Here is a 22,331-nt window from a genome sequence, read left to right on the forward strand (position 1 = left end):
TGGGGAGCCAGGCCAAGGAGGCCACCTGGAGCCTGACACAGTGGCCTCATTTATTGTGATGCTCTACCACTCACAGGGGACACCAAAGTCCCCTTCCTGGTCCTGGTGAGTATCTTGTCCCTGGATTGCTGGTCAGCTTTGTCCGCCCCAAGCACTCAGTAACCAGCAGGCTCCCCGCCTTTCCTGGAGTCCGACGCAGCTGCCCAGCCACCAGGTGTGTGGACGACAGCTTGCACCACAGCGATGAAGGTGGATGCGATCTCAGTGTCATGGTGCCGGGTTTCCAGGGCTGCAGTCACTGCCTGGGGGTGGGAGGAGACAGGAAGCCTGAGCAGGGTTCCAGATGCCACCTGAACCATGCCTGTGTGGTCACAGGCCTCAGCCCAGGTGGTGCCATTTTGGGCCAGGTCATCAGGAAGAGCAGGTTGGGGCCTGCTGGGTCTCACTGGAGCAGGTGGCTTGGCCCTCATGGCACAGGGGCTCCAGATGGCCCAGGCACCAGAGAGAGGACACCAACCATTGTCCACTCCATGATGATCCAGGCCTCCAGTCCAGGATGCCCTGGGACCCCACACCGTGACTCAGTTTCTCCAACCCCCAGCGCACCTGGTCAATGTTTCTCTCCACTGTTGTGACGTTGGGTAGAAGCTGGTTGTGCAGCCGGGGCTCCTCCACGGCCCGCTTCACGTCATAGCCGAACCAGAGGTTGTAGATGATTGCCTGGGGCATGGGAGTGTGATCAGCATGGCCTGGGGGCTGTGCAGGGTGGGCAGCGCCAGGGAGAAAAGGGGTGACACATACCAGTGCAGTGGCCGTGGTGATCTGCGTGCCCCCAGAAGCTCCCACCACCATCCGGACCTGGCCGTCCTGGCCCACCATGATCGTTGGACACATGGACGAGAGCGGCTGCTTCCCTGTGGCCGACGGGAGAAGGCGGGGATGCTGGTTAGCTGCCTGTCCAGGACACCCCCCTCTCCACCCCAGCCTCCCACCCCCAGACCTCCACCCCATACCTGGCTGGATGAAATTGGCAGGTGAGGGGGGCACCCCAAACTGATTGGTGATGCTGGGAGAGCTGAAGTCATCCATTTCATCATTGAACAGGATCCCGCTGACTGGGGAGCGGACCTTGGAGCCAAAGCTACCGCCCAGCCAGGTCAGACAGCGCCTGACCTCGCCCGACCCAACCTGGGCTCAAACTTACTCCCTGAGAGGCCCAGGATAAGCTACCAAGGTCGGGCCTCAGTTTCCCACCAGGAAAAGGGGTGATGGAGCCACCTTACTGGATAAGTGGGCAGTCCCTGGACCACATGCCCCTGGCCCTGTCCCACCCAGGCGGCCCAGCAGCCCCTACTAGAGGTTGATGGTGCTGGTGGCGGACACAGCACTGCCGTCCTCTGCGACGACAGACAGGTGGGCAGTGCCCCCATCATCCGGTGTGTAGAACTCGGGTTTGTAGTAGGAGATCGGGTGAGTGGTATCATCAGAGATCTGGGCCCGGAGCTGGGCAGCGAAGAACTCAGAGGTCATGTTGCGGATCACCTGCCGAGACCCCAGAGCTGGCCTGAGGAGGTGGGGAGGGAGGGTGGGGAGGGGGCACAGGTCTCAGAAGGCCCCTGACTGTGGCTCTGACCACAACCCTCTGGCACCCACAGCCTTCCATGGCTCCCCAGGGCCCAAGGGCAGGCCCAGGACTTTGCATGACCAGTCTGACTCTCTGTCTCTGTTGCCTTCCAACAACTCTGAATGTCTGTCTGGCCCTCAGCCTCCAGACCCTTGCCGCATTCAATCACTCATTCACTCATGCAAAAATATATTTCTACAGTTTGCACTGCATGCCTGGCACTGGAAAATCAACAGGGAACAGACACTTAGGTCCCTGCCCTCACGCCAAGAAAAACAAACGCACATGAGGAAAGTGCTGAAACCACAAACCAGGTAAGGGGAATTGAGAGGCATGAGGTATGGGTAGAGTGGTCAGGGAGGGCTTCTCGGAGGAGGCAACATGTGAAAAGAGCCTGGAATGCGGCCTTAATGGTCAGTGCAAAGGCCCTGAGGCAGGTGGTATAGGCTGGTAAGCGATAGGCAGAGAGTGAATGGGTTAGGCAGGAGAAGAATATGAAGATGCAGGCTGGGGCCCATCCCACAGGACCTCCTAGGTCCCATAATGGCTGGCTTTTGCTCTGTGCCACGCAGGCTTTGGGCAGAGGAATGAGCAGGCTGGGGAGTGTTTTCACAGGGTCCCTCTGGCAGTTGTGAGGGGGATAAAGATAAAGCCCAAAGGGGAGGCTGTGGGTATCAACCAGGCAAGAGATGATGGCCTGGGTGGGAGAAAGAGAAGAATTGAGGATGGCGCCAACTAGGGAGGTAAACCCTGCAGAAGGGGCAGGTTTGGCGACGGTCAGGAGCTTGCCTTTGGATGCTTCATCAGACCTGAAGAGCATGGGCGCATGTATAAGCATGGGTGCACCGGCAAGGGCGGGCTGAGGGATGAACATGGAGGTATTGACATTGAGAGGCTGCTGGATGCCACGAGCCTGGCCAAGGTCCCCAAGGCCGTGGCGAGGAGGAGATGAGGAGGTGAAGGAGGAGACAGAGAGGATGGGCCCTGAAGGCTGAAGAAAATGCCTCAGGAGAGTTTCAGCAACACCCCCACAGATTAGCAATCGCAGGGCAAGGTGCTCTGTCTGAATCTGCCCCTAAGGAAACAGAAAGGCAAATAGGATGTGGGACATCTTCCAGACCACTGCCCTGGGCTTTAAAAATCAACAAAACAGGTCGAGCACTGTGGTTCACACCTGTAAGCCCAGCGCTTTGGGAGGCTGAGGTGGGAGGATCGTTTGAGCCCAGGAGTTTGAGACCAGTCTGGGCAATGTGGCAAGACCCTATCTCTAAAAAAAAAATACAAAAATTAGCCAGGTTTGGTGGCATGTGCCTGTGGTCCCAGCTGCTTGTAGGGGCTGAAGTGGGAGGATTGCTTGAGCCCTGGAGGTTGAGGCTGCAGTGAGCTGAGATCACACCACTGCACTCCAACCTGGATGACAGAGACTCTGTGTCCAAACAAAAACACAAGAGAAACAAAACAGCCAAGGGAGCCTACTGTAGGTAAAGAGAAGGGACAGCAGGTTGTGTCACCCCAGCATCCTGCTGTGGTATGTTCAAGTCTCACTCTTGAGACACACCCTGAGGTGTGACATCAGCAACCTACTGTCAAATCCCTCAGAAAAACACGAATCCCAATAGACGTGGGTAGAGACGGAGAGAGGAAATCCAGCAGAAACGTCCACACTGTGGACTCTAGGGAAAGGGAACATTGACACTTGGACGGTTTGGGTTTTTTTTAACATTTTCGTAGGTGTGAAAATTTGCAAAATGAAAACTCAAGGAGAGTGTGGTGAGCTGTGTGAGATGCTGTTGAGTGGGGCCTGATGGGGAAACTGAGGCTGGATGTGGCAATCTGGTGGCATGGGGATACAGCAGGGGAGGGGACACCCTGAAGGGAGAGAGGACATAGCCCAGCCATGTTTGCTGTAAGGGGAGCAGAGGACAGAAGGAGGCAGCAGATGGAAGTTTCTAGAGCTACAAGAGCTGCCTTTCTTTCGGGAATAATCCGTTATAAAGAAGGAAATGGTCAGAGGCAGAGAGGAGCATTGTAGGAACAGTGCCCTGAGCCAGCGTGTGGATGTAAGAGCTGGCCTTAGCTAAAAGGGAGGGCAGAGGGACACACTATAGTGGCCCTGTCCCCTCAAAGAGACAAGACACCAGGTCACTGGCTACAGCAGGAGTCAGAGGTGCAGAATGCTCATGGGGAAAGAGAAGACACCACCCGGGCAGCTGAGGCCCCTCCGGGGAGGTCCCTAGTCAGTGTGGAGGGGTCTGCAGGTCTGCCTGGGAATGCCAAGGACCCGAGTAGGTAAGGAGGGATGTGAGGATCCTCAGCGGGAAGGGATATGACAGGGTCTCACAGGGACCCAGCATGGAGCTCTCCCTTTCACCTGTCCTTCTCCTCATGCCCGAGGGCTGCAATGCCCCCATGCGTTCCTCATCTCAGCATTGAGCTCAAGAACCACAGCATGTGCAAAGCACTTGAGGTAGGAGTGTGGCCACTAATTCCCCACACTGTCAGTTCTGTGGGGCAGAGGCCAAGACCCGGGGTCACCGACCAGTCCATCTGAGCACACAGTAGGCCCGCAATCAAAGTTTGTGGCAGGAATGGATTCATAAAGCATATGTGAGGCTGCAGCCGCCCTGGGGAGCCCACCTGATGCCTCTACAGCGGGCCCCACGCCTAGAGTGGGCCAGCCTCTGCCCCTTACCTCAGTCACATCCACAAACTTGGGGTCCCCAAGCAGGGTCCTCTTGGCATAGGCAAACCGGAAAGCCTCTACGATGCGGTGGTACGTTAGGCCCTTCTGCTCCGGGGTCTCCACGCTCGCCCGGGAGAAGTTGTACCCTAGTTGATCAGAACCAGGTGCACGTTGCTGAGCCCCAGAGGATCTGAGGGACTCAGAGGGTGAACACCTTCCTCAGCCACTTTGCCCACCTCAAGGAGCATTTAATAACCAATAGCAGCAGCTGCTTCAGAAGGCTGTGGTGAGAGTGAAGTAAGGTGAAGGCTCCCCAACCTGGATCTCACGTCACGCATCAGCTCTGGTCATGCAATGACCAAGTGGCAGGGCCACCCACTGGACCAGGGATGCCCTCTGGACCAAGCCCTGCAGCCCTGAGCTCCTGTACCTCTCTCCGTCCTGATGACTCCTGTTCCTCCTCCAACCCTCGAGCATTGCCCACTTCAGCCCTGTGGCTCTGCACTGCCTCCTTCAGGACATGGTGAGCTGTGACACAGGAGCACTCCCTGGGAGCTCAGTGATGCAAAGACGTGGCATGGGGGCCAGCAGAGCTGCAGCAGGGGTGGGGCGTGTCATGGGTCCTACCACAGGGCTGTGGTGCGACCACTCACCTTTAAGGATGTTGAGGATGAGGGCCAGCACGGGCCCGCTGAGCGGCGCGCTAGGCATGTACAGCACCGCATCTCCCAGGCTGATGTTCAGTGGATGCTCAATCAGCTCAGCGCGGTAGTTGTTCAGGTCCTCGGCTGTCACAATGCCCCCTGCAATGGGACAGCAGCTCGAATGGGCGCTGGGAAGGGGCTGCACCCTTGTGTGGAGGATGGAGCTGCACCAGTGGTGTTGGGGGCAGGCATGGCTGCACCATAGTGGTGGGGAAAAGCCTGAACCTACCAGGGAGGACAGAGTGCACTACTGGAGGCGTGGGACTGTGCCCTGGGAGGGGGCCACAGGCAACCTTGCCCCCTTGGGAACCTCACTCGCTCTTGAACTCCTGTCTCCCTGACACTGCTCACCATCCCACAGCTGGGCTGGGGCCACCTGCCCTCTGCGCTTACTGGCTTCTTGTCTGCCTTCTCTCCTCTATGGCCAAACAGTGTTTTCCTTTTTCTTTTTTAGAGATAGGATCTTGCTCTGTCACCCAGGCTGGAGTGCAGTGGCTTAATCACAGCCTTGAACTCCTGGGCTCAAGTGATCCTCCAGCAGATCCTCCCCAGTAGCTGAGGCTAAAGGTGGCACCACCACACTCAGCAAATTTTAATTTTGTTGTAGGGTCTTGCTGTATTTCTTTTCAGTATGCTTTGAATTTTTTGTTTTCTGGTTCCCCAGCCCCACCCCCACTATATTTATGTAGAGTGTCAATATGTTTTTTGTAGTCTCACTATGTTGCCCAGGCTTGTCATGGACTTCTGGCCTCAACTTCTACCTCAGCCTCCCAAAGTGTTGGGATTACAGGTGTGAGACACCAAGCTTGGCCTCAGAGGGCCTTTTCTTTCTTTTTTTTTTTTTTTTTTTTTTTTTGAGACGGAGTATCTGTGGAGTGCAGTGGTGCAATCTTGGCTCACTGCAACCTCAGCCTCCCGGGTTCTAGCAATTCTCCTGCCGTGGCCTCCCAAGTAGCTGGGATTAAAGGCACAACCCACCCTGCCCGACTAATTTTGTATTTTTAGTAGAGACAGGGTTTCACCATGTTGGCCAGACTGGTCTTGAACTCCTGACATCAGGTGATCCACCTGCCTCAGCCTCCCAAAGTGCTGGGATTACAGACGTGAGCCACCGCGCCCAGCTCAGAGGGCCTTTTCTAAGTGGAGAATTCCTGCCGGTGTCCCTGCTGCTTGGCCTCTTCTCCTCACGATGAATGGATAGAGGGAGGGAGGCTCTTAATTCTCCAGGAGTCAGCTCCAGACAGACAGGGTATTGGCTAATTTCCAGCCTCAGCGGTAAAGGTCGACACACTAGTCATCCTTCTCCATGAAACAGTGACAAAAATTACCTGAAGAAAGTCACAGCCAAGCTCCAGGCCCCTGCCCCACAAAGCCCCTTCCCCACGCCTCTCTCAAGGTGACCCTCATCCCTTGTAACCCTCTTGGTGAATCAAAGCCCCCTCTCCCTGGGCCTTAGCCCAGCTGCTCCTCTGCTAGGAATCCCTTCCTTTCTCTGCCTAACAAAGTTATCTGCAGCCCAGCCACCACCTCCTCCAAGTCCTCCTGGATCTTCAGGCCGTATTCTAGTGCTTCCCTAGCCCTGGCTCTTGCCTACACCTGCATTTACCCCACCAGGGGCTTGCTCTCCTGGACCGCAAGGCCTCTCTTGGCTTTGACATACCCAGGAGCTGTGAACCCACATGGCCGGCCACTGACCCTCCTCCACCAGGAACTTCCTGCAGGCTCAGGCAGGACAGGAAGACCCCAGGGCTCTGGGCCACAGCTCAGGGTTTCCACTGCAGGGTTCCTCACCCAGGCCCCTGAGGTTACCCACTCACCGGCTGCCTGGATGTCCTTCACAATCTGGGCCGTGAGGCTGCCGTTGTAGAAGGCCTGGGCACCCTCGATGGCCAGCGTCTCGTAGGTGTCAGCCAGCCGCGGCAGGGTCAGTCTCTCCCCCTCCCGAAGCACCTTTCCATCCCGGCAGAACACCTCACTGGGGCAGAGGGGGCTCACGTGAGGAAGCAGGTGGGATGGACTCAGCTAGACCACCCCCCACACCTGCCCACACAGGAGAACGGAGCAAAGCTGGGGCAGCACCTGTCACAGGTGGGTGGCCCCGTCACTCAGCGCTCGTCCTCCCAATGTCCCTTCCGGGAGCCTCCTAGTGTCCCTTGCCACTCAGGACACACGGCCAGCCACAGTGGCCACTGGGACCCCACCTCAGAATGTGTCCCCACACGTGGTGGGAAGGGTCTGCATCTCCTCAGCCCATTATCAGTGCGGGGTCCTGAAGGCAGAGGGCCGCTCCACTGCTGCTAGGGGCCTGCAGGGTCCTTGGGCTGTGCCTGCACTGCCTGTGTCAGGGGGCCGCACCCACAGACATACCACAAGACAGGCTGCTGCTCGATGACGGTCCGCTTGTTTTCCAGGGCTGCTGCCAAGCCCTTGCCCACGGGGAAGCCCTGGCGGGCCAGCTGGATGCTGGGCCGGAAGAGGCGAGCCCAGGGCAGCCGCCCATGCCGCTGGTGCGCCAGCTCATAGCCTCGGATCTCCCCGGGCACCGCCACTGACAGCCCCCCTGGGGAGAGAGAGCTACAGTTAGTGGCCCTGAGTAGGGGACATCAGAATCTCTCACAGGCAGCATCCCAGGCACATTCCCTGACTCATTTTACAGATGGGTCAATGAGGCTTAGGACGAAAGATTTTTTTTTTTTCTTTTTTGAGATGGGGTCTTGCCATCTTTCCCAGCCTGGTCTCAAACTCCTGGACTCAAGTAATTCTCCCACCTCAGCCTCCCAAGCAGCTGAGATTCCAGGAGTGAACCACCACACCCAGCAGAAGGGGATGTTTAAGGTCATATCTGGGCTCGGCAGGCAGGAGTGTACATGGACCAGGGATGTCTGAGGAGGGCACAGGAGGGGAAGCAGTAGCATGCAACTGGGTTTTGCTGTCCCAGGATGAGGTGTCTGTGCAGGTGCTTGCATGTCTAAAATCCTCTGCCAGGCCAGATCCCCTCCCATCTCACTGACCACAAGCCCTTATCCTGTAACACTCATGGGCTCCACCAGAATGTGCCAAAGCAAGAGCAGGTCCTGCCCAACCCAGGTCAAGCACAGGCCACCCTCAAGAATCAGCCAGCCCCAAGAAAGGGCTCTCTTCCTCTTTTCAACTGCTCCAGAGGCAAGACCTGAGCCTTAACCTCCGTCCTGTCCCCTCTCCCAGCCTCAGTTTTCCCATCCAACTATAAGGGTTTTTTGTTTGTTTTGAGACAGAGTCTCACTCTGTTGCCCCAGCTGGAGTGGAGTGGTGCAATCACGGCTCACTGCAGCCTTGGTTTTCCAGGCTCAAGCGATCCTCCCACCTCAGCCTCAGAAGTACCTGAGACTATAGACACACCCCACCACATGTGGCTTTTTTTGGGGGGGAGATAGAGTTTCACTCTTGTTGCCCAGGCTGGAGTGCAATGGCACAATCTTGGCTCACTCCAACCTCCACCTCCCGAGTTCAAATAATTCTCCTGCCTCAGCCTCCCAAGTAGCTGGGATTACAGGCATGCACCACCATGCCTTGCTAATTTTTGTAATTTTAGTAGAGACAGGTTTCACCAGGTTCGTCAGGCTGGTCCTGAATTCCTAACATCAGGTGATCCACCCCGCTCAGCCTCTCAAAGTTCTGTGATTACAGGCGTGAGCCACCACACCGAGCCTAATTTTTTATTGTTTATTTTTTTGTAGAGACAGGGGTCTTGCTATGTTGCCAAGACTGGTCTCAAACTCCTGGCCTCAAGTGATCCTCCCACCTCAGCATCCCGACATACTGGGACTACAGGTGCACCCAGCCTATAAGGGGTTTTGCCTTCCAGTTCTGACTTTCGAGGAGGTCACTGGAAACAGACCCCTGGGCCTGCTTCCCCCCGAGCCTCACTGACCATATGTACACTATAGACACTGACCCTTTGCCCAGAAAGATACAACCGTGGCCTCTGCGCCCAGGTATTTTCCTGCTCTCGCCAGAGATGATGGGGGCCATTTGGCTACTCCCAGGCTTGGTGGCTGTGGCTCTAGAACTACCTCTCCCACCCTGAAGCCTGGCACAAGTTTCCAAGAGCCAGTGGTTTCAATTCTTAGAAGCTGCACACATACATCCTGGAAGGTCTGACACCCAGCACATGATTCCTTCCCCCTTGCAGTTAGACAGAACTTCTTTTTTTTTTCTTTTTTCTTTCTTTTTTTTTTTTTTTTCTTCTTGAGACAGTCTTGCTGTGTGTCCCAGACTGGAGTTCAGTGGCATGATCTCAGCTCACTGCAACCTCCGCCTCCTCGGTTCAAGTAACTCTCCTGCCTCAGCCTCCCAAGTAGCTGGGATTACAGGCACATGCCAGAACGCCGGGCTAATTTTTGTATTTTTAGTAGAGATGGGGTTTCGCCATGTTGGCAAGGCTGGTTTCAAACTCCTGACCTCAGGTAATCCACCCACCTCAGCTTTCCAAGGTGTTGGGATGACAGGCATGAGCCACCGCACCACAGGCCCAGTCAAGACAGCAGTTCTAATGTTTGACAGCAGAGCGGGGTGACAATGCTTAGCAACAGTATTTTGTATATTTCAAAGTAACTGGAAGAGAAGACTATGGTGCTAACAAACAGGAATGAAAAATACTCAAGGTGATGGAGACCCCAAATACCCTGCCTTGATCACCATACACTATGCATGTAACAAGCACTCACATGTACCCATAAGTATAGAAAATATCATGTATCAATATCAGAAAAAAATCTTCTCCTGACCTCACTCCAATCAGGCTGTCATGCCACTACGCTTGCCAAGCTCTCCGGCGACCCCCACACTGCCAGACCCAGTGCCCCCTCTCAGCTTTACTAGGCTCATCACTCTCCCTGAGAGCCACCCCTGCATCCCAGCACCTGGCTCCACCCGTGTGTCCCCCGCCTGCCATCCTAGCTCCTGCTCTGCCCTCTGTCTTTGCTCTCTCTCCTGGTGGTCTGCCTGACATCTGAGCTTCAGCCTCCATTTAAGCACTGACAACTGCCAAATTGACCTGCTGGCCTGGACTGCTCCTCAAATCGCCAGACGCAAGTATCTACCTGCCTGCTTGAAGAAAGCATCTCAAACTTAAACGTGCCCAAAACCGAGCTCCTGAGCGTCCACGCAGACCTGCTTCCTGAGAGCCCTGCCTGTCTCCGTTAGGGTCACCCCATCCTTCCAGGTACAGACAAAGGATCTGGGGTCCTCGGGGACTCCCTACACCAGCATCACACCCAACCCATCCTCAAATCCACAGGCTCCACTTCCAAGTGTGTCTGTCCAGTGTCAGCCACTTCCCACCACCCTCTCCATGAATTACTGCAGTGACCTCCGGACAGGTCCCCACAGGCTCCCTGTCCCTTACACAGCAACCCAAGGGGTCCACAGGTCAGATGCATCCCCCTCCACTCACACACTCCACAGGCCCCCACTTCTTTGAGACAAGAGGCAGAGGCTTCACCATGACCTAAGAGATCCCACACAACCTGGGCCGTTCCCCTCGGGTCAATTGCTGCAGCCTCCCCAGCTCCCCACAGGGCTCTGTCCCTGCCCATCACACCTGGATCACTTGGTCTTCCCCCAGACACCACAAAGCTCCCCTGACCCCACCCCTGCCTCTGGGTCTTTGCTCAAATATCCCCTCCCTGACTAGGTCACCCTCCACAGAATCCCAGATTTTGAGGCCCCCCAGGTCTGTTTTTCCACAGCCCATAACACACCCACACCTGCCTAGTTTCTCCTTCCCACCTGGAATGTCACAGATTTCATCTGCCATCTTTGTTTTTCACCCCAGCTTCAGGAACAACACCTGATTCTTTTTTTTTTTTTTTTTTTTTTTGAGACGGAGTCTCGCTCTGTCGCCCAGGTTGGAGTGCAGTGGCGCGATCTCGGCTCACTGCAAGCTCCGCCTCCCGGGTTCACGCCATTCTCCTGCCTCAGCCTCCTGAGTAGCTGGGACTACAGGCGCCCGCCACCGCGCCCGGCTAATTTTTTGTATTTTTAGTAGAGACGGGGTTTCACCGTGGTCTCGATCTCCTGACCTTGTGATCCGCCCGCCTCGGCCTCCCAAAGTGCTGGGATTACAGGCGTGAGCCACCGCGCCCGGCCTAACACCTGATTCTTTAAGAGATGCTCAATACATTCTAGTTAAAGAAACGATTTCAGGCCGGGCGCGGTGGCTCAAGCCTGTAATCCCAGCACTTTAGGAGGCCGAGACGGGCGGATCACGAGGTCAGGAGATCGAGACCATTATGGCTAACCCGGTGAAACCTCGTCTCTACTAAAAAAATACAAAAAACTAGCCGGGCGAGATGGTGGGCGCCTGTAGTCCCAGCTACTCGGGAGGCTGAGGCAGGAGAATGGCGTAAACCCGGGAGGCGGAGCTTGCAGTGAGCTGAGATCCGGCCACTGCACTCCAGCCTGGGCCACAGAGCCAGACTCCGTCTCAAAAAAAAAAAAAAAAAAAAAAAGGCCGGGCGCGGTGGCTCAAGCCTGTAATCCCAGCACTTTGGGAGGCCGAGACGGGCGGATCACAAGGTCAGGAGATCGAGACCATCCTGGCTAACACAGTGAAACCCCGCCTCTACTAAAAAATACAAAAAACTAGCCGGGCAAGGTGGCGGGCGCCTGTAGTCCCAGCTACTCGGGAGGCTGAGGCAGGAGAATGGCGTAAACCCGGGGGGCGGAGCTTGCAGTGAGCTGAGATCCGGCCACTGCACTCCAGCCTGGGCGACAGAGCGAGACTCCGTCTCAAAAAAAAAAAAAAAAAAAAAAAAAAAAAGAAATGATTCCAAGCATCCACAAGGTACCAAGCCTATGATTCCTGCATTCTCTTACCCTGAGCAACTTCATGTCTACAGATGCTGAGTTTCTTAATGAGTATTAAAAAAATGAAAGATTGGTCGGTGCAGTAGCTCACACCTGTAATTCCAGCACTTTGGAAGGCCGAGGGCGGGCAGATCATGAGGTCAGGAGTTCGAGACCAACCTGGGCAACATAGTGAAACCCCCTCTCTACTAAAAATAGAAAAAATTGGCCGGGCATGGTGGCGGGAACCTGTAATCCCAGCTATGGGAGGCTGAGGCAGGAGAATCACTTGAAACTGGGAGGCGGAGGTTGCAGTGAGCAGAGATTGCACCACTGCACTCTAGTCTGGGCAACAGGAGTGAGACTCCATCTCAAAAAAAAAAAAAAAATCAAAGATTGAGTATGTTGTAGAAGACTCCAAAGGGCACCACCCAGGATCCTCACCTGAGGTCTAAGACTTGCTATGGTGAGTGTGCCCTGCCCCTCCATCCTCCAACTTTTTTTTTTTTTTTGAGACCGAGCTTCGCTCTTGTTGCCCAGGCTGGAGTACAGTGGCATGATCTCGGCTCACTGTAACCTCCACCTCCCAGGTTCAAGCGATTCTCCTGCCTTAGACTCCTGAGTAGCTGGGATTACAGGCCCATGCCAACATGCCTGGCTAATTATTATGCTTTTAGTAGAGACAGGGTTTCACTATGTTGGCCAGGATGGTCTTGAACTCCTGACCCAGGTGATCCACCCGCCTCAGGCTCCCAGAGTGCTGGGATTACAAGCGTGAGCCACCACATCCAGCATTTTTTTTTTTTTTTTTTTTTGACAGGGTCTTGCTTTGTTGCCCAAGCTAGAGTGCAGTGGTACAATCATGGCTCACTGCAGCCTCAACCTCATGGGCTCAAGTGATCCTCCCACCTCAGCCTCCCAAGGAGCTGGGACCATAGACACATACCACCACACCTGGCTAATTTTTTTTTTTTTCATTTTTTGTAGAGACGGAGTCTTGCTACGTTGCCCAGGCTGGTCTCAAACTCCTGGGCTGATGCAGTCCTCCTGACTTGGCCTCCTTAAGTACTAGGATTATAGGCGTGAGCTGTTGAGACCCACCCAATCTTCCAATTTTTAATCTCATAATCTATTGTGCCTCCTTTGAGGATGGACAGTGGCTTCCTGGATGGACAGTGGCTTCCCCTCAGGTACCTGGGGAATTTGGGGGCCTCCTCTCCACTGAAGACCAGATTAGAAAAGAGAGACTCCACCTCACACTCTAGAGCCCCATCCCCACAAATGAACAAATAAGTGAATGGGATGCCTGTTGAAAAGGCAGGGTATAGACAGCTTGGGTTCAATTTTAACTTCACCACCTCCCAGCTGTATGACTTCAGCTGATTTTCATGACCTCTCTGGGCCTCAGCATCTGCACCCTGTAAAATGGGAACCCACATAGCATCCCCTACCCCAAAGGAGCAGGGAGGGGTGTGAGGGACTCATGGATGAAAAGCACAGAGCAGAGCGTGGGCCCCAGTGAGCCCTGGTCCATAAGGTCTGCTAGTGTAATAATTATTCTCTGTGTGCTGCACAGGGTGGCCCCGGAGGCCTTAGCAGAAATAACAGAAGCTCCCAGCCCTTTACCCTGGTGATGATGGTCCTGACCACTCATTGTGGGAGGATGCTATGGGGCCAGGAAGGGATGGAGGTGCTAGAACTGCCCCTGGACCCTGACAGGGCCAGGATCCTGTGGGCAAGGCCCCTTCCCAGTGGCCCAGCTGGCTCTGCACCCACGCCCCAAGCTTGCAGGACAGCTTACCATTCTGGGACTGCTGTGAGCTGTTGAACATGCTGGCAAAGGCCAGCCTGGGGGCCACCTCGCGGGCGTTGATGACCTCAGCTTTTCCTAGAAGGAGAAGCAGGTAGGCAGGCAGACCCACCCAAACCCTTTATGCTGCGTGAGCCCAGGGACCACCCAGCTGTGCCGCGGCCCAACCCACACCCCCTGCCCCTCTCCCTCGCCTCTCCCAAGGCACTCACGCGTGGTGCTGTTGTAGATGGTGAGGAACAGGCCGCCCCCGATGCCCATGCTGTGGGCATTCATGAGCCCCATACACAACAGGGCTGCAATGGCTGCATCCACCGCAGAGCCACCGTCCCGCAGTGCGTCCCTGCCATGTGGCACATAAAGACGTGAGAACCTGCAGGCTTCCATCCTGGCCCCACATTCACACCCTGCTGCCCACCTGCCTAACGGAGGATGGAAGAGAAGTCCATTCGAGTTTTGGGGTTTTTGTTTTTAGTTTCTTTCTTTTTCTTTTTCTTTTTTTTTTTTTTGAGGCAGAATCTTGCTCTGTTGCCAGGCCTGAGTGCAGTGGCACTATCTCAGCTCACTGCAACCTCTGCCTCCTGGGTTCAAGCCATTCTCCTGCCTCAGCCTCCCGAGTAGCTGGGACTACAGGCACACGCCACCACCCCTGGCTAATTTTTATATTTTTAGGAGAGATGGGGTTTCACTATGTTGGCCAGGATGGTCTCCATCTCTTGAGCTCATGATCCACCCACCTTGTCGCCTTTTTTTTTTTTTTTTTTTGTCTCTCTTTGTTGCTCAGGCTGGAGTGCAGTGGTGTGATCTCAGATCACAGCAGCCTCAATCTCCTGGGCTCAATTGACCCTCCCACCTCAGCCTCCCAAGTAGCTGGGACTATAGGCACATGCCACCATGCCCAGCCAATTTTGTTTGTTTGTGTGTTTTGTAAAGATTGGATTTTGCCATGTTGCCCAGGCTGGTCAAGAACTCCTGGGTTCAAGTAATCCACCCACCTTGGCCTCCCAAAGTGCTGGTATTACAGGTGTGAGCCACTGTGCCTGGCCTTTGTTTTATAAGACAGAGTCTCACTTTGTCACCAGGATGAAGTGCAGTGGCATTGTCATGGCTCAGTGCAGACTTGACCTCCTGGGCTCAAGTAATCCTCCCACTTCAGTCTCCTGAGTAGCTGGGACTACAGGTAAGAACCACCATGGCTGGCAATTTTTTGTCTTTTTGTAGAGATAGGGTCTTTCTATGTTGCCCAGGCTGGTCTTGAACTCATGGTCTAAAGCAATCCTATCGCCTCAACCTCCCGAAGTGCTGGGATTACAGTTTCCTCTTTTTCTTTTTTCTTTTTTTTTCTAAGATAGAGTTTCACTCAGTCACCCAGGCTGGAGTGCAGTGGCGTGATCTTAGCTCACTGCAACCTCCGCCTTCTGGGTTCAAGCAATTCTCCTGCCTCAGCCTCCTGCGTAGCTGGGATTACAGGTGCATTCCACCACGCCCAGCTAACTATTTTGTAATTTTAATAGGGACGGAGTTTCACCATGTTGGCCAGGCTGGTCTCGAACTCGTGACTTTGGGTGGTCTGCCCGCCTCAGCATCCCAAAATGCTGGGGTTACAGGTGTGAACCACCTCGCCCAGATAGTTTCCTCTTTTTCAAGCAAACAAATGTACATGACTTTTATAATTGGTACAAAAAGGGAAATTGCTATATTTTATTAATAACTTTTTTTTTTTTTTTTTTTTTTCCGGCTAGAGATGGTGGCTTACACCTATAATCTCAACACTTTGGGAGGCCAAGGTGGAGGATCACTTGAGGCCAGGAGTTCAAGACCAGCCTGGGCAATATAGTGAGACCTCATCTCTACAAAACAGTCTTTTTTAATTAGTCAGGTGTGATGCACACCTGTAGTCCTAGTGACTCAGGAGGCTGAGGTGGAAAGATGGCTTAAGCCCAAGAGCTCAAGGCTGCAGTGAGCTATGATCATGCCGCTGCACTCCAGTCTGGGTGACAGAACAAGACCCTATCTCAAAATATCAAAAACATAAGATATTTTCTGTTTAAGTCTTTGTATATAACATGAGATAGGAGTCTAAAATAGAATAAAACAGTAGAGGCCAGGCACCATGGCTCACAGCTATAATCCCAGTACTTTAGGAATCTGAGGCAGGGGGATCACTTAAACCCAAGAGTTTGAACTGCAGTGGGCAATGATCGCTCCCCTACACTCCAGCCTGGGTGACAGAGTAAGACTCCACCTTAAAAAAAAAAAATAAGCCAGGCGTGGTGGCTCACACCTGTAATCCCAACACTTTGGGAGGCCCAAGTGGGTGGATCCCCTGAGGTCAGGAGTTCGAGACCAGCCTGACCAACATGGTGAAACCCTGTCTCTACTAAAAACACCATAATTAAGCCAGGTGTGGTGGCTCATGCCTGTAATCCCAGCACTTTGAGAGGCAGAGGCAGGTGGATCATGAGGTCAGGAGTTCAAGACCAGCCTGGCCAACATAGTGAAATCCTGTCTCTACTAAAAATACAAAAATTAGCCGGGCATGGTGGCATAAGCCTGTAGTCCCAGCTACTGTGGAGGCTGAGGCAGGAGAATCACTTGAACCCGGGAGGTGGAGGTTGCAGTAAGCCAAGATCGCACCACTGCCCTCCAGCCTGGGTGACAGAGTGAGACTCTGTCTCAGAAAAAGAAACACACACACACACACACACACACACACACACATTAGCTAGGTGTGGTGGCACATGCCTGTAATCCCAGCTACTTGGGAGGCTTAGACATGAGAATCACTTGAACTTGGGAGGCAGAGGTTGCAGTTAACTGAGATTGCACCACTGCACTCCAGCCTGGTGACAGAGCGAGACTGTCCATCTCTAAATAAATTGATATATGAAGAAATAAGTAAAAATAACAACCAAACAATACAACAGTAGAGTTTATCCAAAGAGAAAGAGACTCTTAGAACTGAGAAAAGGGGCGCTGTTTGGCTCTAGGACACCCAAACCCTGCTCTCGGAGTCACCGTCCCCTTCCCAGAGGCTACTGAGAGAGTCCAAGCAAAGCTTACATGTGGGGAAACTAAGTCTCAGAGGGGTGAAGGTATTGCTCAGGTCCACTTGCCCAGTTTTCATGGCCCATGCCCCCATGCCCTGCCCCACTCACCTCCCAATCTCCGAGCACTGCTTGGCATCTGCAGCCACGGCAGCCCTAGTGTACACGTGGTTGTCAGGTTCCTTGGAGGCCGAGGGCAGCCAGAGACAGAGGCCAACAATGACCAGCACCAGGACCACGGCCAGCAGGCCCAGCACCACTAACCTCTTCTTCATGGCTCTGCTGCACCCACAGGGTAAGGAGCAGGGTCAGGTCCAGCCTCATACATTCCCTGGTCCCTCCCCAACAGGGCACAGTCGAAAGTCAGGCCTCAGAAACACAGGCCCAGTGTCTCCTTCCCACTTCCCAGAACTCGTGCAGGCTGTCCGGCCCCTAGACCTTTGCCCAGGCCATGCCCTCTGTCAGAAGCTCTGGGCCTCATCTCTGCCCTCCCAAATCCTCCCTGCTTATCTTCAGAGTCCATCCTGGTAAGAACCCCATCTCCAGCAGGGGCCCTTCCTGAGAGCCCCCATATTTCCACACCCCTCTTTCTGTAGGGCCTTGCCTACCTTCTCACAGTGGCTGAGCCTCCACTGCTTAGGGAGAAGCTCTGGTAGGGACGGGCCTGGCCTGGTTTCTCTTGTGTCCCCCACCTCAGCCCAGAGTCTGGCACTGTCCAGGAGTCTCCTGAGGACCCTCCACCCCACCTGGAGCATGGGGTTTAGCTTCCATAGTACCCACAATCAGAGTACCCCACAGATTCACTGCCACGGAGCCAGGACTTACTGTCCAGCAGCAGACGGGGGCACCAAGCCTTGCCTGGGGTGTTGGCCGCGAAAGATGGGAGGATTTGGTGGAAACAGCTGAGGAAATAACCAGGGTCTCCCTCACACTCTGCAGGAGCATGTAGCCACAGAATCTTCTTCAGAGACTCTCTGGTCAGGCAGCCTTCTCATTCTCCTAAAGGTCAAGAAGGTTACCTGAAGCGCGCGTAGCCCAGTCCTTTCTGGGGGACTCCGTGTGACCTCCCTCTGCCTCTAGCTGATTTCTCTGGTCTCCAGTTGAACTCTGGAGGCAAAGAGGCTGTCAGTAACACATTTGTTTCCATGAATTCTCTCAGCATATCTCCCAGGCACAGCTCAAAGAGGGTTTTGCACAGAGCAGGGCACGCAGGAGACAGGGCATTCCTGCACAAGCCCAGGATGTGCATGTGGTAAGCATGGCAAAGGGGGCTCAGGGAGCATAGCTAGCCTGCCCTGCTCTGAGGCTGGACTTGCCACTCACCTGCCGTGGGGCCTCAGGCAAATCAACGAACCATCCAGTCTGGATGACGGCAGCACCTCACTTGCCTTGCTGCTGAGAGTGTTGTGAATAGAGTAGGTTAGACTGTGGGAAGGGCTTGATGAATGGTGGCTGTGATTATTATCATGGCTGCATTGGGGACACCCCCAGGAGGCCTGAGGGGCACAGGTCTCTTGCTCACTGTATGTCCCCTGTGGACTCCCTTCCGGGCTGTGCAGTGAGGTGCAGCAGTGACCCTTGGGAAGTCTCATGGCTATGGCAGTAGGTGACAGGTATGACCCCAACAGCGAAGAGGGATGTGGTGACAGAGGTAGGGGGTTCCCCCTCCCACACTCAGTTTCCCACAAAGTGCAGTGTCTGCCAGCAAGCCCCTCCAATGAGCCCCAAGCTGGGTTCCCCTCCACTCCACCCTGTCCCAGGGCAGAGCATCTGACCTCAGAGCCAGACACACTGTCCCAGAGGTGGTCTAGGAATGGAGCCCCTGTGCCCTCCCCACATACAGGGAACATCCAAATGCCATCGTGGAAGGGTGGCCACCTCCCCAGACTTGGCAGGCCTGGGGCCAATAGTGTGAAACATTTGACCGCCTCCCAGCCCTGGATGCAGACACCAAGAGCAGAGGGGACTGGGAGTAGTCAAGCAGCAGCGCACCACCCCACATCCCCAGCAGAATCCGAAGCAGCCCCTCATCCCCACCGTGACCACCACAGCCTGAATCCAGGTGCCACTTGTTTCTGACCTGAACTCCCTCAGAGCCCCTGCCTGCACTCCCTCCCTCCAACATCACCTGCCCTTCAGTCTTCCAGAAAGCAGCTAGAGGGCTCTGTCTGTCCAGCTACAGAACAGGTCCTGCCTCCTCCCTGCCCCATGGGACAGCTCACACCCTTCACCAGGCCTGACAGCCCTCTTGCCACTCCAACACCCTGGGTCCCAGCAGGGAGTCTGGGACAGGGTTAAGGGTTCCTGATAGAAACACCGATTCCTGGAGGTCCAAGGAGACTCAGGAGCTGGACCAGCAAAGTGCAGTATCCATTATGGACACAGAACATTCCTATCACATGGCCAGATGCAGGGGCTTGTGCCTATAATCCCAGCACTTTGGGAGGCAGAAGCAGGTGGATCACCTGAGGTGAAGAGTTTGAGACCAGCCTGGCCAACATGGTGAAACCCCCGTCTCCACTAAAAATACAAAAAATTAGCTGGGTATGGTGGCAGGTGCCTGTAATACCAGCTATTCGGGAGCTGAGGCAGGATAATTGCTTGAACCTGGGGGGCAGAAGTTGCAGTGAGGCAAGATTGCACCACTGCACTCCAGCTTGGGCAACAACAGTGAAACTCCATCTCAAAAAAAAAAGCAAAAAACAAAACAAAACAAACGGACATTTCCACCACATGTCATGGGGCGGGGGCCTGGCCTGGTCGGTGCCCCCATCCTAGCATGACAACCCCCTGCACCAAGGAAGCTACCCAGTCCCGTCCACTGGGCCGGGTCATGCTGAGTGCCCTGGAAGGCACGGCCTCATCTCTCCCAGGCTCAGGGTCATGAGCTGAGCCCCCCCATCAGGGTCCTGGGGTGGCCCAACCATGACCCAGCCTCCCCTGTCTGTTAATCTGTCTACCCAAAGGCCCAAGTAGGCTCCTGGAGGAGCAGGGGACACCCAGCCAGGCTCAGACTGCCAGGAAGCATGGGGAGGGGAGTAGGCAGTGCTGGGCCCTGTCACTTCCTCCCAGGGCAGGTTAGCAAGGGAGGTTGGGCCCAGCCTCCCACAGGCAGATGTCCCCAGCTCGGAGGAAGACACCCTGCTGAGGCCCTGGGCTTCCATTTCCCATCCCTCCACCCTCAAGACTCACTGAAAGAATGTCTAAGCCCAGAGGGCTGGCTGTCACCCAAACAGTGTGAGAGCTGCACACCCTAGGGGAAACTGAGGCTAGAAAGTAAGTCAGTTGCCATGGTTGGCCTCAAACCCAGATCCCCTTCCTTGTGACCCTGATGGGCTTACCTGAGGCTTGGGGACAGTGGGGGCCCAGGAGAGCACCTCTTCCTCAGAAGACAGTTCTGGGCTGCACCCGCTGGGGAGGAAGAGACAGACTTGTCTGCCTGGGAAAGTCCCGGCCACAGAACTGGCTGGGCTCCCCCACTCTCCAGAGTGGCTCAGAGCCACGCCTGCGGCCCCCTGCAGTGCTCCTCAGGGGGCCTCTGAATTGGGACTGGGATCTGGGGGTGGCCACCTCCGAGGAGGAGCAGAGGCAGGGAAGGAGCAGGAGCAGCCGGAGGACCCATGAGCTTACCTAGTACAAGAGACCAGCCAGGAGGTGCCCATCAGCCCCAGCAGACAGTGGGAGGCATCTGCACAGGGTGCAGGACAGGCAGGCCTCTCACAGAGGTCCAGCCTGGCTGGGAGGAAGGGGAGGCTGACGTCACAGCAGCAAGGAGGCGCACAGCGACTTGGCACGGTGACTCGGCCTGTCACCATGTGACTAAAGTTCACGCAGCCCTGGGAGGGCCCTGGGTGCCAGGTGCTGTGACCCGGGGAAAGGGTTTCCTTCCAGACTCAGTTCCCTCCAAAGGGCGCTGTCTGCCCACGAGCCCCTCCAGCTAGCCCCAGGCTGCGTCCTCCTCTGGCTTTCCCTGTCCCTGTTCAGAACATCTGAACTCACAGCCAGTGTCCCAGAGATGGCTCTGGAGGCAGTGGAGTAGTGGTGCCCCTGGCACCAGACCAGAACCCAGCCTAAGGGGCCTCACCACACCCTGATGTCAATGCTAAAGGTGTGTTCCGGGAACATGGCCTGGGGCCCTGAGTGCAGACCGGTTCTGCTGCCCATCCAGAAACATTAGCACTCCAGGCCCAAGGAACCACCTGAACAGCCCAGAAAGGCAGGGCCCAGAGAGGGCCTGAGCTGGCCCAAGCTCACACAGCCCAATAGCGCAGCCTTGGCCACTTGGTAACTGCCCCAAGTTACTGCATGTTCCTGACCAGCCCACCAAGAAGTCTGAGCCAGGAACAGCCGTGGGCCCAGCCCAGGGGACCTTGGACACTGCTGCCCATTCCCCTGTGGCCCTCATCTGCCAAGGATATGGGCCAGAGGCTCCACGAGTCATGGCTGCCTCCCCTGCTCCTGGGCCTGCTGTGCCTACAGTGCCGGAGAGCCCCTGCAGCCTCCACCTGAGGTCTATTCCCATAACACCTACCCCACAATCATCCTTCCAGGCTGCCCCAGCTGACAGAAGGGGACACGAAGGCTGACCCAATATTGCTGCCTGCCTGGGTCACATAGGCCTGTCCTGTCACCCACTGTTCTCAAATGGGCTCTTGACAGAACCCACCAGACACACAACTGTGAGATCCTCAATAGCCCTAGGGTGGAGGTGCTATGACCAAACCCTTTCCCTGGCTGTTCCTCCCCCTGAAGATCAGGGTGACTGGGAAAATGACGGGGCAGGAACCAAGGCCCCATGACCTGTCCCTGAAGGCTAGACAGCAGACAGGAACCTCAGGGGATTTGGCTCTGCTAAGTGGCTGCATTCCACAGCAGTCAGCTGGGAGGGGTCTAAAGTGGAGAGTCACAGGGCTCCGTCCCCTGCCCTGGCCTGCTCAGCAGTTTCCTCTCTGCCTGAGAGCATATGAGACATGCAGGATTCTCAGCAGCAGGTGGGCAGGAAGAATGTCTGAGTGGGCAAAGGATGGGCCAGACCCCTGCAGCTGACCCCAAAAGGAAAACCCTGGGCTGGGGAAAGTAGGGAGACAGAGAGCTGCCTGCGATGGGGCACAGCTGAAGCGTGGAAGCAGCTGAGGGTTCCAGAGAGGGGAGACAGGAAGGGAGGCACTTTATCAAAGGTCATGTCAACAGAGGTAGGGCCTACAGAATGAAGGAGGCTTTTCCTCACATGCTGAGTGTGTCGCGTTCTGTCCCAGTCAGCCTTCTACCCCTTGAATGCAGACAGGGCACCTCCAGGGAAGTGGGTCTGGGGAAGCCATGTCACCTGAGGAAAGACTGCAGGGGTTGGCCTAGAAGTCTTCTCCAGACCCCAAAGCTCTTGTTCTGGGCACATAAGGTAGTGAGTTCCCTGTCCCCAGAAATGTGCAAGCCTCACTCATCCAGAGACACTGACTCTGGTGTCAGTACCACACACTTCCAACACGTGCAATCACGTGCACACACAGACACAACTGAGCCTAATCTAGGCTGAGCTGAGCAGCTTCCCAGGATGCAGCAGAGAGAGGAGTATGAGGAAGAGGTAGACACGGCAGCCAGTCTCCAACCCAGCTTGATGGCTTTGTCACCACAACCCCAG

At 55.2% G+C, this 22,331-nt stretch overlaps 1 protein-coding gene across 50 annotated transcripts in view; it reads right to left on the bottom strand.

Moving 5' to 3' along the window:
• The window catches only part of GGT1 (gamma-glutamyltransferase 1), a 23,505-nt gene continuing 1,174 nt past the window's right edge, over nucleotides 1-22,331 (bottom strand). For 4 of the 50 annotated variants that reach the window (XM_077950446.1, XM_077950445.1, XM_077950444.1 and 1 more), the window contains exons 2-17: nucleotides 20,038-20,107; nucleotides 18,020-18,088; nucleotides 17,716-17,803; nucleotides 17,522-17,598; nucleotides 16,808-16,975; nucleotides 13,862-13,992; nucleotides 13,641-13,727; nucleotides 7,379-7,571; nucleotides 6,829-6,986; nucleotides 4,961-5,110; nucleotides 4,317-4,453; nucleotides 1,355-1,542; nucleotides 1,014-1,141; nucleotides 802-914; nucleotides 607-720; nucleotides 1-302 (exon numbers count right to left, since the gene is read on the bottom strand). In XM_077950446.1, the coding sequence (XP_077806572.1) occupies nucleotides 156-302; nucleotides 607-720; nucleotides 802-914; nucleotides 1,014-1,141; nucleotides 1,355-1,542; nucleotides 4,317-4,453; nucleotides 4,961-5,110; nucleotides 6,829-6,986; nucleotides 7,379-7,571; nucleotides 13,641-13,727; nucleotides 13,862-13,992; nucleotides 16,808-16,971 (1,710 nt within the window). In that variant the 5' untranslated portion in view covers nucleotides 16,972-16,975; nucleotides 17,522-17,598; nucleotides 17,716-17,803; nucleotides 18,020-18,088; nucleotides 20,038-20,107 and the 3' untranslated portion in view covers nucleotides 1-155. Of the gene's footprint in view, nucleotides 303-606; nucleotides 915-1,013; nucleotides 1,142-1,354; nucleotides 1,565-4,316; nucleotides 4,454-4,960; nucleotides 5,111-6,828; nucleotides 6,987-7,378; nucleotides 7,572-13,640; nucleotides 13,728-13,861; nucleotides 13,993-16,807; nucleotides 16,979-17,521; nucleotides 17,696-17,715; nucleotides 17,804-18,019; nucleotides 18,092-20,037; nucleotides 20,108-22,331 lie in introns of those variants that run through there. The other 46 variants (XM_077950433.1, XM_077950431.1, XM_077950430.1 and 43 more) reach the window with 17 other exon arrangements.

The sequence above is a fragment of the Macaca mulatta genome, chromosome 10 (assembly GCF_049350105.2).
Source record: "Macaca mulatta isolate MMU2019108-1 chromosome 10, T2T-MMU8v2.0, whole genome shotgun sequence".
NCBI classification, from domain to species: domain Eukaryota; kingdom Metazoa; phylum Chordata; class Mammalia; order Primates; family Cercopithecidae; genus Macaca; species Macaca mulatta.